The following is a 17,535-nucleotide window of genomic DNA, read 5'->3' as shown; positions in this document are numbered from 1 at the left end:
GCTCTCCTCGCCGCAGCCCTGCCGGTCCGCGGGGTCCGCTCCGGAAGCTGCACTTGGGGTCACAGGAGCCTGGTCGAGGCCGCAGTTACGCGTGACTTTCCCCGCGGCCACCGGGGGGGACCCGGGGCGACCCGCGGAGAAGCCGCGCCGGCGCGACCCGGAGACTCCGGCGCCCGGAGGTGGCCGCGCGGCGGGGCGGGGGGCGGGGCGGACCTCAGCCCCCGCGCCCCGGCCGTCCCGCCTCCCACCCCCACAGCGGGCGGGCGGCAGCGGCGGGGCGCGTGCGCGGGCGGCCCCGGGGGCGGGTCGGGGCGGGGCGCGCGGGGCGGCGGCGGCGCACCCGGAAGAGCCGCGCTCCGCGGGCGCAACAGGCTCGGGGGCGGCGCGCGGGCAGCGGGCGCGATGGACAAGCTGAAGAAGGTGCTGAGCGGCCAGGACTGCGAGGACCGGGGCGGCCTGGCCGAGGTGAGCGCGCCCGCGGCGGGGCGTGTGGGGGCGGGGGCGGGGGCGGGCGGACCCCCGGGCTGTGCGGACCCCGGGGCTGTGCGTCCCCGCGCCGCGCGCAGCCCCAGGGCCCCCTCGACGGGCGGCGCCGGGGCAGGACCGCGGGAGGGTCCGCGCGGACGGGCCGGTCCCTGCGACGAGCCCGCGGCCGCCCCTGCGTCGAGGCTCGGGGTCGGGTCCCTGTCCCGCCCGCGGGCCCCTGTCGGCGTCGAGGCGCGTGTCCCCGACGTTCCGCGGGGCGCTCCGGTTCCCCAAGCCCGTCCGTCCGCGCGCCGGACTCCGGACCCCGGGATCCCCGGACGCCGCGCGTGCGGGCGGGTCAGGGTCGGGGTCAGGGTCGGGGTCAAGGTCGGGGTCAGGGTCAGGGTCAGGGTCTCGCTCCCGCCCGGGCTGCGGAGCCACAGCGCGCGTCTCCGGGTTCCTGCGCTTCCGTCGCGTTTGCGCCTGTTTTCCTCCCCGGGCCACACAGGACACTTCACCTTCCGGTGTGTGCCTCAGTTTCCCCGGCTGCGGGGCGACGCTGCGGCCCGCCTCGCTCTCCGATTTGCTGCCGCTGCTGCTTTCCCGCGCTTCGGCGGGTGCCGGGTTTTGTCTGCGTTTCCCTCCGGGACCCGCAGCCCCAGAGCGCGGTCCCCAGAACTTCACCCCGAAGACCCGCGCTCGACACTGGCGCTGGATTTTAATTTATGTATTTTTTTTAAGTTTTTTTTTTTTTTTAAAGATTTTATTTATTTCTTTGACAGGCAGAGATCACAAGCAGGCAAAGAGGCAGGCAGAGAGAGAGGGGGAAGCAGGCCGAAGCAGATGCCGATCCCAGGACCCTGGGATCATGACCTGAGCTGAAGGCAGAGGCCTAACCACTGAGCCACTCTGTGGGTTTTTAGTTGCGTTAGGGTTAGGGTTAGGCCTTTATTAGTGGGTGGGGGCTCAGGAGTAATTTCATGCATTTTTTGTTTCTGATTTCTGGCTTCTGTTAGGAACTGTCAGGTCAGTCCCCACATGGCCTACTAAATCCTGGGCAGTGGACAGTTGCCCATTCTCTGAAAGCATTATGCCCTGCGGACGGTCATCCTGCTGTGAGCAGCCACTGGGGCTCCAGAGCGAGACACTTGGTCATCCTGGAGACTCCAGTGCTACAGTGTTGACAGCAAGACGAGGCAGATACTTTGTATATAGAAAACAATCAGAAACAGACCCTTAAGAGTGAGTGATTAGTGCAGATTGAAGATGCGAAGACTGAGTTGGCTTTTACCCAAGGTGTTGCATGTCCTCATTGGACACAGGGAAGGGCTGGAAAGGGCTGTAAGCTCCGCCCCATCTTAAATCTGTTCAAGAAAGGCAAGGTGCCTCTCTCTCATTGTGAAGTCCCACTGTCCATCTCCTCTCCTGAGTGTGACATTCCTGTTTTCATACCTCATTGTATGTCATTTCCTGAGTCCCGGACTCCTGGGACACATCCTGCAGCTGGCTGAATTCATTTTGAGGATTGTTCTTGGCTTAATTTTTAATTTTTACTAATTCGAGCCTCCTTTAAAGTATGGGTATTGACTTGATCGTCTCACGTCTGCCCTGGCTTCGAAGCTGGCAGGGCTGGAGATTCTGTGCTGAAATTTCTGTTTTCCGTGGTGACTTGGACTTCGTGGCCTTATGGGTTCTTCAAATTAAATTATGGAAGTTGTCAGAGGTCACCATAAGTGAATGCTTTTCAAATTTTTATTCATTTAACGTAAACAATAAAAGCACGACTAGTTCTGTTTCTCTTACATATGAAACTAGGCATAAAAACCACTTGGCCGTGCCTAGTCACCAACAATAGCCTCATAATGAGGTTTTTAATTGATACCTCCCCTTCATAAATACGCCTTCAACCTTTGGTTTTAGTGGGCTTCTGTCCTAAAGTATAGGTTTCATTTTTTCCGTAGAGGAGTCCAGGGATAAGGAAGGAATGAGTGGTAGGAAGCAGCATTCATTTCTCACCTTCTTCTGGTTACCAGCCCTGTTTCCTCAAACAGTTCTTAGCTTTACCTCGTTTTGGCAAGAACCTTTCGTCTCTCCATGTCCCAGAGTCAAAGGGACCTTTGTTCCTAACTGCTAGTCAGATGGCTTGTGTGCAGATCACTGACAGTTCTATCCAGGTTCTATGTAAGCTACTCTAATTTCCAGAAGGTGCCCCAGCACAGCTTCCAGCAGCCATGAATTAAGAAATTGTGTTTTTTTTTTAATAGATTTTATTTATTTATTTGACAGAGATCACAAGTAGGCCGAGAAGCAGGTGGGGATGAGGCAGGCTCCCAGCTGAGCAGAGAGCCTGATGCCCGATGCCCGATGCGGTGCTCGATCCCAGGACCCTGAGACCATGACCTGAGCCGAAGGCAGAGGCTTAACCCACTGAGCCACCCAGGCGCCCCTAGAAAGGTGTTTTATATCGACTGAGTCTGTTTTTATAAATTGGCAAAAGGAAGGGCTGAGCTTTGGCTGAGCCCAGTTAGAAGGGGAGCAGCACTTTCTTCTTGCTGGGACTGTGCAGGTCAACCAAGTGCAGTTACACTCAGTGGGGAGACACGAGTGATGAAAAGTTGTCTGTATCCCCCCCCCCCAATTTGCCCCCTGGGGTGACATTTGCGTGGAAATTTCAGCTTGAGGGACTTGTAGAACCGACGTGTCACTTTCGCTTCGAAGGAAGAAAGCAGAGTTGCTTTCTCTTGCGCTTGAGTTCGATTTATAAGGGGACTGGGGCCTCACCGTCCTGCGCAGACCGTATTCAGGTCTCTGAATGCCAAGGCCAGCTCACGCTTGACATGTGATGTGACCTTACGGGTTATCCTCTTAAAAAAAAAAGGTTGAACGTCTGACGACGTCCCTGTGGACGCCAAGTCGTGCTCCAGCCACGAATGCCGTCCCGTTGTGCTGCGGCGCCCTTCTCCCCGCGTGCAGCTCACCTCTTTTTTTCTGCCTGGCCGAGCAGGTTCTCTGTGTCCTGCGTGAGTAGGAGGAGTGGCGTCTTCTGGTCTTATTTTCTTCCTGATGGGAGGTTGCCCGTGTGAGTCAGAAGGCCGAGCTGGTTGTGGCGCCACCGTCGCGGTCGGCCCGCTGAGTGTCTGTGACTCTGGGTGCGGGTTTTCCTCAGCAAGGAAGCCGGGGGCCCATCTGTCCGGCCCTGACAGACACCCTGTTCCCACTGGGTGTCCCCGTCCCCGATGGCACCTTTCTGCGCGGTGTCATGTGGTGTCCCATGTTTCCGCAGGTGCGGTGTCTGCTGGGGGACGGCAGTGTCAGGAGCCCCCCCTTAAATATGGGGGAACAGGGGTGCCTGGGGGCTCGGTCATTCAGTGTCCGCGTCTTGATTTCAGCTCAGCTCATGATCTCAGGGTCCTGAGATCGAGCCCTACATCAGGCCCCCGTGTCGGAGCCTGGTTAAGAGTGCCTCTCCCTCCCTCTCTCAATTCGTGTGCGTCTATGCGGTGGGAAGAAAACCCGTTTTGACAGTAGCCCTTCGTCCTGGGTCTCTTGTGGATGGAAGTCAGGCTGTTCTGTGGCAAGGGCTGGCCACCGCTGGGAGAGCCGCTGGTCCTTGTCTCCTGGCCTCTGGTTCGGCAGGAAGCATGGGGACAGGACCGAGAGCCCGCCCTGAGCTGGGGGCGTCCAGGCTGAAGGACTTGCCCGTCCCAGGGCTCTTGCAGCTGGCAACGTCGTCCTTCTTCATCGGGGGTGGAAGTGTTACCGGCAGCTTCCCCCGCTGCTGATGGCGGCTGCGCTGGCCACGCGCGGCGAGCCTGCTGCAGGCGCACTGGGCAGGAGGCCGGAGGCAGGTCTCAGTGGCAGGGGCCGTCCCTGGCATGGCGTGGCCAGGAAGGTCTCTGGCATAAGCTCTGGGCTGGCCTCTTTGACCTGGAGGAGCTGCGTGCAGGCTCCCCGGTTAGCAGAGCTGTTGTTGGCGACCGCGTTGTTGGCAACCGCGCACTCCCGGGAGGGATTAATTATGATAGCGGGGCCGGGCGGTCATGAATTACCTGGAATCCGTCTCACGCATGGGTGACTTGGCTGATGCCGGCACAAAGCACCTCAGATCCAGCTGAGGGCCCTGACGCGATGACAGCCTTCGTCCCCTGGGGTCTCAGAGATGCTGGGAGGAGTAGCTCCTGCTGAACTTTGGCTTGTCGATGCGGGAGGCCATGCCCGGTGGCCTGAGCACCGGCGTCACGTGGCTCCCCGTTCCCTGGGCCCCTGCCTGGGGCTGCTCACGCCTTTGCAGTTGTCCGTGTCCGGCCTGGGCTGTGGTCGGGGCTTGGGCTACTCTGCGGCCTGCTGCCTTGCTGTGCTGTGTGTGAAATGGTGGAGACTTGCCACCTCGGGGGTGTTCCCGTAGAGGCTGGGGAACCTCGTATCTGCTGCCGGAGAGGAGACTCGTGGATGGAGAAGGAGCCGGGCGCCATGACTCGGGAGGGCTCTCGTAGCAGCGAGGGAGTCGGAGCCTCTGTTTGTGCTTCTGTGGGACACACTCACACAGTCTCATTACGTGCTTTCCTAGTTCTTGCTGCTTAAACACGCATATCCATGTGTGATCTGTCGTTTGAAAATTCTAGGTCGTTGAGGCGTCGTCACTGAGCTGGGGCACCAGAATAAAGGGCTTCATTGCCTGTTTTGCTGCAGGAATTGTCTGCTCACTGTTGGTAAGATGTCCCTCCCCTCCCCTGGCCTTCCCTTCTGCCCCTCATGAGGTGCACGGATGAGAGCGGGAGGAGAGGGCGCACTGACGAGGGAGGGGAGGGGCCTGGGGGTCCCTGTGCACTCCTGGCTGTGGCCTGGCAGGGGGGTCCTCCCCGCGCAAACGCCCTGTGCTTGATCTTCCAGGGGACTTTCCTGCTCTGGGTGCCCAGGAAGGGCCTGTACCTCTTCGCAGTGTTTTATACCTTTGGTAACATCGCATCGATTGGGAGGTAACGGCTTTTTGTTTTTTGTTTTTTAATTTAACCTTAGCCAGTCACTAGATGGGAAAATAGGTGTGGGTTGTACTTCAGGGACGTGAGGAGGATGCTTTAATAGTTTTAAGGATTTGGTTTCACACCAAAGGTTGTTAAAATACATTGTATCCAAAAAAATCCACAAAATATACATCACATTTATTTTCTGTCACTTCAAAATATTTTAGTATCTTTTTTTTTCTTAAAGATTTCATTTTTTTGAAAGAGCAAAAGAGAGGGAGAGATAGAGCATGCGGGGAGAGGGGCAGAGGGAGAAGCAGAGGCAGTCTTCTCACTGAGCAGGGAGCCTGGCGCAGAGGGGCTCGATGCCAGGACCCTGAGATCACGACCTGAGCTGAAGGCAGATGCTTAACTGACTGAGCTCCCCAGGCGCCCCTATCTTAGTTTATTTGTGAAATCTCCTGGGATGAAGTTACTGTTGTGGCTTTACACGAGGGAACCGTGGCACGCAGTGGTTGAATGGTATCTTCAGGCTTGACAACACAGTCCTGTCTGCATTCTGGCCTACTGCTGCCAGAGGCTGAGTGGGGACTTTAGAAGGGCTCACGGGGCCAGAGGCTCCTGGGGAGGGGTGTTCTTGCTCTGCCAGTGGAGGACCATCTCAGACCTGGCCCTAGGCTCAGGAGCACGGGGGAGCTAAGGGAGTGCCGCCAGCGGGGGGCGGCCCGATTTGCTGCAGGTGCACACACAGCCCAGGTCCAGTCCAGCTCATGCTTCAGCCCCGCCGTGTGCCGACAGCAGGTCCTGCCGGCCTGACTTCTGCCTTAGGGCCCCCTGGAACCTGAGCCCCGTGACTCCCTGTCCCTCCCCCTTCCCTTGTGTCTCAGTCAATGGCCTCAGAGTCCTGGGTGTCCAAGCCCCGGCCCCTGTGATTTGTCACCCTGACTTGGTGCCGACCCCTTCCTTTTTGTCTCCACGGTTACTGTTTCTGGGAGGGACTCACGTGCTTCATGACTGAGCCTTGACCCGCACCTGGGCGGGGCTCTGAGCCCTCACAGACTGTGTGGTTTGGTTCCTGCCCCTGGAGCTCACGGGTGGGCCGGGCAGATGTGAACCGGTGACGGAGTAGGGCAGGGAGGAGGAGGGGCCTGGGCGGGGCGGCGGCTGCCATCTGAACCCGGAGCTTGGGGAGGGCTCAGGCGCCACCTGAGCCGCCCTTGGGTCTGGCGCATCTCACTTCCGGTCTGAACCACTGCAGGAGTCCGGGCGGCTTCTCTGTCTTCCCTCATGTCCCTCTAGGCCACTTTCTGCGGCGTCCCCAGCACAGTCTGTTTGGCCCTGCCTCATGCGAGCCTAGGGGAGAGGCGCTTAGCGAGCTGGCTTGACCCAGGTCCACTCCACAGCCTCTTGCATTTCCCCAAACATCCTTGTGGTGGTTCTGGGGCTAACGTCTTTGTCTAGAATGCTGCCTGCGCTGCATCTCCCTCTGTGTGCCCTGCCCCCCGCCCCCATTTTAGGGAAATTCTTGCTCATTTGTCAGGACTTGGGTCAGAAGTCACCACTCCTGTGAGACTTCTCGTCCCCTCTCCCCGCCCAGAATCAGTGACCTCTTCTTTCCTAGGGTACTCTGTGTCCCAAATATGTTTACGGGACAGCACAGGTAGCATTTTATTACACTGACTGGTTACAAGTGTCTAAGCCACTTGACGGGCTGGACCTCTGCCCTGCCTGTCCCTGTCATCCCCAAACCCAGCTCTGTTTTTGGCTGGAAACACTAACCGAACGATTGAGTGCATGGCTCCGGCTGCCTTCCAAGAACTTGATTTATGAATGCTTCTGATAGTGATGTTTCCTCTCGCCTCTACAGCCCTCTTGAATACGAACTTTTGGAGGGTTTTGCTTTGGGCAGACGATGCGGGTTTCATGTCGAGGCTGCAAAAAGAGCATAAACACAAGAGTGTGCTGGTCAGTCCAGAAGAACAATTTAGCAGACCCTACTAGGACCGGGTCTTCATAGCCCTGCCTGTGGAAGTAACACGGGGAACATGGCTTTACCTATAATGTGTTATTATTTATTTATTTATTTATTTGACAGGGAGACAGAGGGAGAGGGAGAGCGCACAAGCAGGGGGAGCAGCTGAGGGATCGGGGGAAGCAGGTTCCCTGATGAGCCGGCAGCCTGACGTGGGGCTCGATCCCAGGACCCAGAGATCAGGGCCTGAGCCGAAGGCAGATGCTTAACGGCTGAGCCCCCCGGCGTCCTCTGATGTGCTACAGTTTCGTGTTTGTGCTGTATTTAATGTTTCAGGCCAGCCGTGGCTGTTGCGTCTCGTCTCGTTCAGTGCTGCCTGGGAGTGCGGCTGTGAATTCAGGTTGAAACTTAACAGGACTTTAAAGAGAAGTCGGCTTATTGTTAAAATTTCTGCTTTTAGCAAACACCCAGTAGCTAATGTTTAAACACTTGCCGTTCCAGGCTCCTGCCCATGTGATGCCACATGGGGCCTTTCTGTAGGAATCTGGAGACATGACAGACCTCGCCCTGGGGTTTGGGGTTCGGGTCTGTGTGGGTTAGTGTCGCCTGCAGCCCCCTCTCCAGTTCCAGTCCACACCGAAAGTGGACGACGGATGTCTTTCAGGGCCTTGGATCCCGTGGCTGTGGGTTTGAGTGCGGGCTAAGTTCTTAGCTGTGTGGCTGTGGATAAGGACACCTTCCTGAGCTTCCTTGTCCCATCCATGAGACAAACAAGCGTAACGACCCCTACCCCACCGGCTTGCGGAGGCAGGAGTGTCCTGTCTGTCTGTAGCAAACACTGACCGACTCACAGAGGGTATGACCAGTAGAAATATTCCGGGAGAATGAAAGAACAGGAGGTGCCCTCGTTTTTAATACCAGCAACCTAACCCCGTCAGGTGTGGTTTCTCTCTCTCTTTTTTTTTTTTTTTTTTTTTAAGATTTTATTTATTTATTTGACAGACAGAGATCACAAGTAGGCAGAGAGGCAGGCAGAGAGAGAGAGAGGAGGAAGCAGGCTCCCCGTTGAGCAGAGAGCCCGATGTGGGACTCGATCCCAGGACCCTGAGATCATGACCTGAGCCGAAGGCAGCGGCTTAACCCACTGAGCCACCCAGGCGCCCTGTGGTTTCTCTTTTAAAATGATCCGAGTCTCTGGGGTTGGTTTCCACGGGTGGGAGTTGAAGAGGCAGGGGCGTACCTGTCGGAGGCCTGGGGGCTCCCGGTGTGGTTCTGGAGCCAAGCCCCGTGCACTCACACCCGAGGAGCGGGCAGCCCCGGCCCTGGCTAGCAGACCCTTCGGGCTTCCGTTTCTTCGCCTGCACAGGAAGCAGGACGATTCCTGTCATCCGCCCCGCAGACCATCGAAGGGTTGGGTCGGGACAGTACGCAAAACGCCGGAAAGGCTGGCAGTTGGCGGGTGGCAGGCGCTTCCCCGCTGTCCCCGGCCGTTACCGCTGTGATCCCCGTGGCTGCTCCCGGCCGGGTGGAGGGGAGGCGGCGGCCTGGGCCTGGGCCGGGCCGGGCCTGGGCCGGGCCGGGTCCGGGCTGCTCTGAACGGCCTCTGTGTGTTTGCCTCTCAGCACCGTCTTCCTCATGGGCCCGATGAAGCAGCTGAAGAGGATGTTTGAGCCGACACGCTTGATCGCGACGATCATGGTGCTGGTAAGGCCTGCCTGGGAGCCGCGCCTGTGACATGGGACTTGGGTTTTCGTCTTCCTCCTCCCTTCTTTCTGCTTTCGTCTTGACTCACTGCCCAATGGCTGTGAGCTCCGGGTGGGAGGGAGAGTCCTGCTCCGGCCGTGACGCCCGCCGTGTGCTGCACCTGCAGTGGGCCGCTGGGAGCAGTTGCACTGTTGGGGACACGGGTCGTCCTGGTGACAGGGAAAGTGGCGCCCGGCAGAGTCCGGGGCAGTGACCCCGAACACAGGCTTCGCTTGCTGGAGCGGGCGTCTGGGCTCCTAGAGCGGGCGCGCTCTTTCCTTGGCACCTGACCGCCGCCGCTTGCCTCTGGGGCTGCCACCCTCGGGGCCCCTCCGCTCTGCTCCCTGCTCCGACGGCACTACCTGCAGCCCGTCCCCCTGTCCTGTCGCTCCTGTCCCTCGCCCCTGCCCCTTCCTCCTCCGGGCTGCCACCTTCTGCGTGACCCTTAGCATCGTTCTAGACCACATTCGCTGGCCTTCTGTCAAAGTCGCCTTTCCTGCGACATTTGGGCCTCGGTCAGTGCACTTGGTTAGTTTCATCTCCGTCCCCGTTGCTTGTCGGGACGGGTGCGTTCCGTGAGGCCGCGTCCACGTTAGCTGTGCTCGCGAGTCCTTGTGCAGCATCGGCCCAGTGCTGGCCGCGGAGAGAGTACTTGGGGCGTGATTACTGAGCAGTTAAGCCGTAGAGAGACAGAGAGGATGGACATGACTGGCCGCCCGAGGCCACTGCTCTTGGCCAGCCTGGATGTAGGTGGTCCGGGCGGGTCTTACAGGAAGAACTTTCTGAGGAAGGAGTCAGAGTGTTAGGTGACATGGAAACCAGTAACCGGCTGCCCGGAATCTCATGTTACCCTCCGTCCTGCTCCAGACAGGGGTTTTCGGAGGGGCTCAAATACAGGACTGTGAGTTCAGCTGTTAGTGAGTTTGAATGAAAATGGGGAGGGTGAGGGAGGGACCAGAGATGTGGTTTTATTTTCTGGGCAGACAGTTTGGGGAAATTGGAAAGTCAAAGAGGATCCATTTCTTTTTACATCTGTTTGTGTGGGCTGGTTTCACTTGCCTGGGATTTTAACTCTTCTGCCCAACGCGGGTGCTCCCGTGGTCCGGCGCTTTGAGAGGAAGGATGCCTTTGGTTGCTGCGTCAGCAGAGTCTGGTGGTGTGGGGGTGAGTGTGGGAAGTTTGCCAAGCATGGTGAGGCCTTCGCAGTATCCCCCCATGTTGTCACTGTATTAATTAATGTTTTCCTCTCTTCTAGTTGTGTTTTGCCCTTACCCTGTGTTCTGCCTTTTGGGTAAGCGTGTATTTTGAGTTCCTTGACCCTTTTGGCGTAGGCCTCTTGTCACACACCGTGCGTAACCGTCTGCTTTCCTTTCAGTGGCATAACAAGGGACTCGCGCTCATCTTCTGCATTTTGCAGTCCTTGGCCCTGACGTGGTAAGTGATGTCTCCTCGCACGTCGCCGTCTGAACGGTGCGGCCGAGGCAGGTAAAAGCGCGTGTGGTGTGAGTGGGAGGACGGAAGAACATAGGAGCTTCTCAGTTAAGAATTCTCAAGGATGCGAGTGCATCAGACGGCAGAGCAGAAGTCTGTGCCCTCAGCCGCGTGCCGGTAGCCGGCGTCCGCGGTCTCGGGGGCTGGGGGCTGGCTGCCTGCTGCACTGTCTTCTGCGGGGCTCCGGCTCGATGGTGAGATGTTCTCAGTGTGACTCAGTCACTTCCGTCTGGTAGGACGAGGATGGTGGCGTATGTCAGGGGCTGGTAGAGAGCGGCTGTGAGTCAGACGGACGTCGAAGAAAGGCGAGCCGTAGGAAGGGGGAGCTGCGTTTGGGGCGGGACGGATGACTTCGCTGAAGCACAGAGGGAGTTGTCAGCCGGAGCTGAGGGATGGCGGCTGATGAAACGGAAACCCGCGTGGCTGTGGGCGGCAGGCCTGGCAGGTGCGCGGCAGGCTGTTGGCAAAACCGGGGATGGTGGCTCAAGAGCCACGCACGGTGAAGGCGGCACCGGAGACCTTGGTCCTTCCAGACGGGCCCAGCGTCCGGCAGGGAGCTGTGCTGACGGAGGAACCGATGGCTTCAGAGAGGTCGCTCCGGTCCTTCCAGAGTTTAGGAACGTGTGAGGCCGGCCTGAACGGTTTCCACAGAGACGTGCTGGTCCGCTTCAGGGAAAAATGCTTTCCCTGGTGCCGAGGAGAGAGGGCTGCAGGTCTCAAAGCCACCAGGGATCGGCTGTGGTCCCACGTGGCAGGGTGGGGCTTGAGGCTGTTGCCGAGCACCTCGTCGCTTTGGTCATTTGGGACTTGTGACAAAATACGCTTCCCAAATGCTTTTTGGGATTCACTGTGTTCACAAGGGAGTGACTCTCTCCATGGGGAACGGAAGGAGAATGATGGCCTGATTTTAGTGAGACGCAGGTGTCCGCAGTAGGTACCGGAGGGCCTGGTTTGTGGCTTATGTTCATGTGCTGTTTCTTTCCGGGGCACGGGGTTGGTACCCACATGTATGTGCCTTTTTTCGCCTATAGACAACCTGGAGCCACTCTCCAGAGGTTCACCGTTTGTACAGGCTCACACAGACGGCAGTAACGCGCCAGCACAACCGTGTTGTGTTTTCCTCAGGGCTGGTTGTGAGCGTTGGGGTCTCCCGCCTGCCTGGGCCTCCGCTGGGTGAAGGGCCTGAGGCAGCTAGGATCCCCGAGAGCTCTGGGCCCGGGTTCCTGAAGAATCCTCACTTCCTTACGTTGTTATCCGTAGTGTAGTTGGTGCTGGTTTTTTTTCTTTTTGTTCTGTTTTCTCTTCTTTTAAAATTGACAGGAGCAGAGCAGGAGACCCTCCTGGTCAGGTGGCAGTTTGTTCTGTTGAGGGTTTGTGAAATCCTAGAGGGGAGCTGCGCCGGGTGTTAGCCGGCGTTGTTTCAGGCTAGGGCTCTGCGCCGTCCCGCTGTGTGGGACCTGCTGACCCCGTGAGGCCGAGGTGACGGGGTCGGCTCCATGTGGGCCTGTCACCCTTCTCTGGCCACCGACGACCCCCCACCTGTCCCTGGAGCACGGCGTGTGTTCATGTGTGCATGCACGTGTGCACAGGTGTGCGTGTACGCCCCATGCTGAGGACGGAGAGGGTCTGGGCCCTTAGGGACAGGCGTCCTCACAGCTGAGGCCTGTTCCTTCCAGAGAGTCCCTGCATTAATTTTGTCTCTTGTTTCTTTTCTTCGCAGGTACAGCCTTTCCTACATACCCTATGCCAGGTAAGACTGCGCTTAGGGCTGTGCCTTCCGTCACTCGGGGCAGAGAGCCCTTTGTTTCGGGTGCTTTCAGAGAACGCGCGTTTTATCTTTACTAAAATTCTTTCAGGCAAATAGGTAAAATGTATCCATTTTATAGATTCGTAAGCTGAGGGTCCTGTCCACCTCCTCCCCTGCGGTGCAGGGTGACGGGCTTTGGCCCGGGACCCCAGTTCTGGTGACAGAACGTTCTCCTGAGACAACGTAGGGCCCGTGTGCACGTAATCCCTCTTGGAGTGCGTAGCTTTGTGGAGGAAAGGTGAAGATCGTTTTAGCATCTCTGAGGGAGACGTGGAGGGAGCCAGGCTCACGCTTGTTTTCTTGTAGTACCCACGGATGAGAATGTTCCCGATGCGTTTATGAAGGGAAAGTCAGCAGGGCCAGGAGGACTCGGAGGACCAGGGTTTGCTAGTTAGCAGTGTGGCTTTGGGCGGCTCACTAGACCCCTGTGGCCCGAGAGGACGCGTGTAAGCAGCGTGGGCCGGGCCCGGCCCTCCCCAGAGGCACGCCTCCTTCGTTCGGCACTTGCATCGAGGAGCCTCTCAAAACTGTGATGATCTTTGTCGTGTGATCTTTGCCTGACCCTGCTGTCATGTGGCAGCTTAATTTCCGTACGTGTCTGTCAGTACCTGTTCGTTAGAAGGAGGCTTGTCTTGAGCTGTATTGAGAAGACAAGAGACCGCACGGGAGCTGGGAGGCGGACAAGCAGGCTTGTGTCCGAGTTCCGACTCTGCTGCTGACTGGTTCGAAGCTGCTGGGCAGTGCCCGATGGGAAGTTCACAGGCCCCTCACCATAAAGGCAGCCCTGTGGCTTGGGCGTACGTTCCAGGGGGTAACAGTTAGGAAATCCTCTGCTGACCCAGCAAGTCTGGGGCGCTGGGGGCTAGTCTGAGAAGCGTATGGGTAGAACTGTCTTGGGCAGCTGGGTTTTTATGTGGAAGGAGCCAGAACCGCTCATCCCTGAGCATCCCGTGATCTTATCAGTTTGCCCACAGAATATATCATCATGCCAGGACCAGGTCTGTCATTTTCAGGGTCCTGTGCAGGACGTAACTGTGGGCTCCTGGTTAAACAATGATCGAGAGTTTCAAGATGGCAGCCACAGAGCGTAAACCAGAGGTGAAACCTTCCAAGTACGGGGCACAGGGAGACTGCTGTGCCTCTGACCATGAAGCTGGGCCTGCTCAGTGCCCTTCAGGCCTGTGCACTTGACCTGGACGGGCATTTATAGAGCTCACACCTTTCTCCATGTTCCACGGGCAGAGTGGTTACACGGCAGAAAAGGGTTCTGTGGTCACATATGTTTGGGAAGGGGTGAGGCAAAATTAGGTGGGTTCCTTGTTCGGCAACTTTCCAGGTCCTCTGATATGCGTGGTGGTCGCTGCCGTGCGGGATCTTACTTGACTGCGCGTCTCTTTCTTGTGCAGCACCTCTGCTGGGACTACAGTGTAGAGCGTGTCTCCAGCGCTGCGCTGGAATTACCTTACCGTTAAAGCACGGTGCCTGCTCACGCAGATGCACTCGCTTACCTCCCCCTCCCTCCGTGACTGTCCCGGGACCCTTGACACCGTGTGGCTGAGAGCAGAGGACAGGGCGGGGCGGGAAGCCGCACAGCCACGCGTGGGCCCGAGTCGGCCGCGCTTCCTTGAGCGGGACGGTGATGGATTGGGGACCCACTCTGTCCTTTCCATGTATGTGCGTTCTAGGGAGTAAGCCCTGGGACAGGCCTAACCCAGCAGGTTGGTAAGTACCCGGTCACTGCAGACAGTGCCCTGTACGCGGGAACTCCGGCAGGCTGTCTCTTAGCAGCTTCCTGTTGTTTGCTTAGGACGAGGAATGAGGAAAGGCCTGAGTAACGACCTGGGTCTGATGTTCTCAGTGCATCTGCTAATTCTGGTTAACTTCTAAGTGCACAGTTCTTCCTTCTTGGTTTCCGATAGCCTCTGCTTTCTTCCAGTCCTTTCCCTTGGCTCGTGTCAGTAGCTGTCCATTGTTTGATACTATTAATTCCTGCAGATGTGGGATTTGGAACTCAGCAAGATGGGTCACTTGCCCATGGCAGTACTGCTCATGTTGAACCTGCGGTTGGATGCCAGGGAGCTTGACCCCACAGTCAGGGTGCCCTCTCCCCTGTAGAGTGCTCCTCTCGGTACCCAGGAATTACGAGGGTCTTGACCACTTACAGGGGCCTGGGGGGTGATGGTCTCTCACTGATGTTCATGTGTTTTCCTCCTAGGGATGCTGTGAAGAAGTGTTTTGCGGTCTGTCTGGCATAGCACACGGCCCGCTGTGCCAGGCCCTGGGAGGCGCCATGGACGGGAGCTGGTGGACAGTTTTGTAAACACCTCCTGAACCTCTGTCTTACAGACACGTGCCTTTTCTCCTGCATCAGTGTGTTGCTTGTGATCTGAATGTTTGAAGGTTGCTTTTGGAGATAGTGTTGTCTTCCAGACCCAAACGTCTGGAGCCTGGTGTGGGAGGTGGGGTCTGTAGCTTGTGGGGTGGACTTCCTTCTGCACCTGTTGCCTTGTTAGAAGCTGTTTCACCGAAATCTCCTAATAAAAGCCTCGTGAAGCAGCTGCAGGTCAGCTCCGGAGCCAGGGCTCTCCAGGGGACGGCGGGCAGCCCCGTCGGAGCTGGCAGGGGTGCGGCTGGAAGGCACAGAGCTTTGAGGTCGACGGGGACTTTGCGGACTTGCCCTCAGTATGCAGACCCTCCTCGCCTCACCCAGCGTGCACGCGCTTCTGCTCTGGGGTCTGCCCCGCGACAGCTGCACACAAGCCCGTGGAGAGTCTGGCCACAGAGTAACGTGGAGAGAAGCGCTTTGGGGGGATGTGAGTTGGTTTTAAATCTGAATTTTGGCTTGGTTCTGATTGCACACCTGACGATGGAGCGTGTCTTCTGACATCCAGTGCACACTCTGCTCTTGGGGTTTTCTTCCCCACCCCCACGCCACATAGCTTTTCTCCTGACCAGGAACTAGACTGGGGACAAAGCGCAGACGGAACAGACACTATTGGCTTCTGCACAAGGGCTGACGGGAGGTGAGAGACCGCGCTGCTTTCTGCTCTGGTTTTCTTCTCATGATTTACATGTGCTGCTTTTAAACTGATTCTGTTTTCCGTCTCCCCTGGAATGGGGCCAGGAAAGAGGGGCTGGAAAGGCAAAGCCCCCCCCACCCCCCCGACCATGGGGCCCGCGGGAAGGACGTGTGCCTACCCGTGACCGTTCACCAGGGCCTGTTTTTGCGCTGGAGTAGTCGGGGCCGTAGACCCTGGGGCAGGATGCCATGGATGGCCGGGGCTCGCCTCGCAGCCCCCCTGCACCGCACACACCTGCTTTGTGCCCAGAACCCTGTCCAGTCCTCATGAGAGCCAGTGACGGTTATCTCACTGGCAGTCGAGGAAATTGGGTCTGGGAGGTTAGCGGGTTCCCCCAAAGCCATGGCTGGTGGCAGACCTGGGCCCAGAGCCTGGGCACTCCAGCTTCAGTCCCCCGTGTTTCCCGGGATGGCTCTGGAGGCGCCCCCTCTAACGGTTCTGCCTGTTGCCATCAGCCAAGCCTGTGCCTTTCCTGCCCATGGTCTACGTCACTGCCCTGTCTCCTGTCGGGTTTCCCCTTTGGGAAGCTCTTCTGGGTTCCGGAGGCTCTCCACGGTTCGTTAGTGTGCCTTCCAGCAGCTTCTCACTGCCTGACCAGCATGAGTGCCCTGGCCTGATTGCCAGAGCTCCTGGCAGTGCGGGGCCACTGCAGCAAGCCCTCTCCGGGGATGCCTTTCTGTTCTTTACCCAGGTCTAGCTGGTCCCCTAAGGGTCTTGCTCTGGCCAGACTTTTCCTCTGAGCTGGGGAGCTGTAAGCAGGTCTGACAGGACCAGAGTGAGGAGGCGGTCTCGCCAGGTCCTCTTGGGGCGGTGGAGGGCGCCCTGGCTTATCCTGAGGCTCCTAACCTGCCTTCAGCCAGGAGGGGAAATACGTGCTGCTGTCTGGCTTTTGTGGCGTTCTCTCACCCCGGAGGTGCCCTAGGAGCTAATTCACATCTTGGAAGTGCTCTAGGAAGTGGCCCGAAGGAGGTCAGGAGTGTCCTTCATTCCCTCCCTTGAGAGCAGATGTGTGAGGCCAGCCTGTGTCTGCGAGCTCCGGTTGGCCTGGAGTAACTGGAAGGCTGATCCCTCTGGCCCTTTGCAGTGTTTGGACTTGAATTTGTGGGACATTAGGTCAAAGTGCCTTTTGAGACTCTAGCGGGGCTGTGTGGCACAGTGGTAGTGGCCGTGGGCTCTGACGGCACCCGGGTCTGGGTGTGTGTTGTGGTCCCGTCACAGACTGGCGTCTGGTTGGACAGGTTACTTGGGCTCTGGCTTGCCCGTTAAAAAACCCCAGAGAAAACAGTTCCTGCTGCATTATTGTATGCCCGCTGTGCCAGGCGCTGAGCCCAGTGTGCGTAGATGACATCCCATTAACAGGAAGGCATTACTGCCTCGTCCCCGAAGCAGCCGATGAGTTTTGAAGGTGACAAGTGAATGTCTCTGACCGTTAACTTACTAGAAGCTCTGCATCCAGCTGTCCGTGTGCAGCACACCAGACTGCCGTGCGGGGTCTCCTTTGCCATCAGCAGTGACTCGCCAGCTGCTGGTCCTGGTCACTCCAGGTCCCTCCAGATCCCACCGGTAGAGGGCGGTGGTTCTCGCGTTAAAGCACCTGCTGGGCTCCGGGCGTTTAGGCTCTCCCAGACTCCATTCATTTCCCCTCTGCCACCTCGACCTTTGGTTCCCCTCCTTGTTTTAGCCCGCTGCAGGGTGGGAGGAAGAAATCCCCGGGAAGTCTCTGAAAGCTGTTACCAGGCGCCCTCGTGGGCAACTGGGGGTCAGGGTTCAGACCCTGCAGCTGGCTTGCTGCTGGTGGTTTTTGTTTCCTGCAAACTCCCCTCACCACGGCTGGGGGAAGGAGAGGCTGTTGCATCTCTGGAATGAAAGGAATCAACTCCTGCCCTTGTGCCCACCGGGGGTGAGGCGGTGCCTCCATGCCCGTGAGCCGCGCCCCCCACCTTCTTCCTTCTGTGCGGCTGTGCTGGGCACTGCGCTGCTCCCCAGGCCCAGACAGCCAGCTCCGGCCCTCAGAGC

The 17,535-nt window shown here is 58.0% G+C and overlaps 1 protein-coding gene across 2 annotated transcripts; it reads left to right on the top strand.

Annotated features, from left to right (window-relative positions):
* Positions 1-323: 323 nt before the first annotated feature.
* On the top strand, positions 324-14,995 carry SFT2D2 (SFT2 domain containing 2). Of its 2 annotated transcripts, XM_045087766.1 has the most exons (8): positions 324-465; positions 5,088-5,174; positions 5,356-5,441; positions 9,021-9,102; positions 10,397-10,432; positions 10,517-10,575; positions 12,353-12,382; positions 14,655-14,995. In XM_045087766.1, exons 1-8 carry the CDS (start codon positions 403-405, stop codon positions 14,692-14,694), a joined length of 483 nt encoding a protein of 160 aa, XP_044943701.1. In that variant the 5' UTR covers positions 324-402; the 3' UTR covers positions 14,695-14,995. The 2 variants fall into 2 exon arrangements, with proteins under 2 accessions (XP_044943701.1, XP_044943702.1); XM_045087767.1 differs by lacking the exons at positions 10,397-10,432; positions 10,517-10,575.
* Positions 14,996-17,535: the final 2,540 nt, after the last annotated feature.

Source organism: Mustela putorius, unplaced genomic scaffold, assembly GCF_011764305.1.
Source record: "Mustela putorius furo isolate JIRA1106 unplaced genomic scaffold, ASM1176430v1.1 tig00001451_pilon_pilon_pilon, whole genome shotgun sequence".
NCBI classification, from domain to species: Eukaryota; Metazoa; Chordata; class Mammalia; order Carnivora; family Mustelidae; genus Mustela; species Mustela putorius.
This window is presented reverse-complemented; position numbering and strand designations above follow the sequence as displayed.

Excerpts from the sequence above, each read along its gene's own strand:
- SFT2D2 (XM_045087766.1), top strand. The coding sequence starts at position 403 with ATGGACAAGCTGAAGAAGGTGCTGAGCGGCCAGGACTGCGAGGACCGG. Across the intron at positions 466-5,087 it reads ACCGGGGCGGCCTGGCCGAG|GTCGTTGAGGCGTCGTCACT; the intron begins GTGAGCGCGCCC and ends TGAAAATTCTAG. Across the intron at positions 12,383-14,654 it reads TCCTACATACCCTATGCCAG|GGATGCTGTGAAGAAGTGTT; the intron begins GTAAGACTGCGC and ends TTTTCCTCCTAG.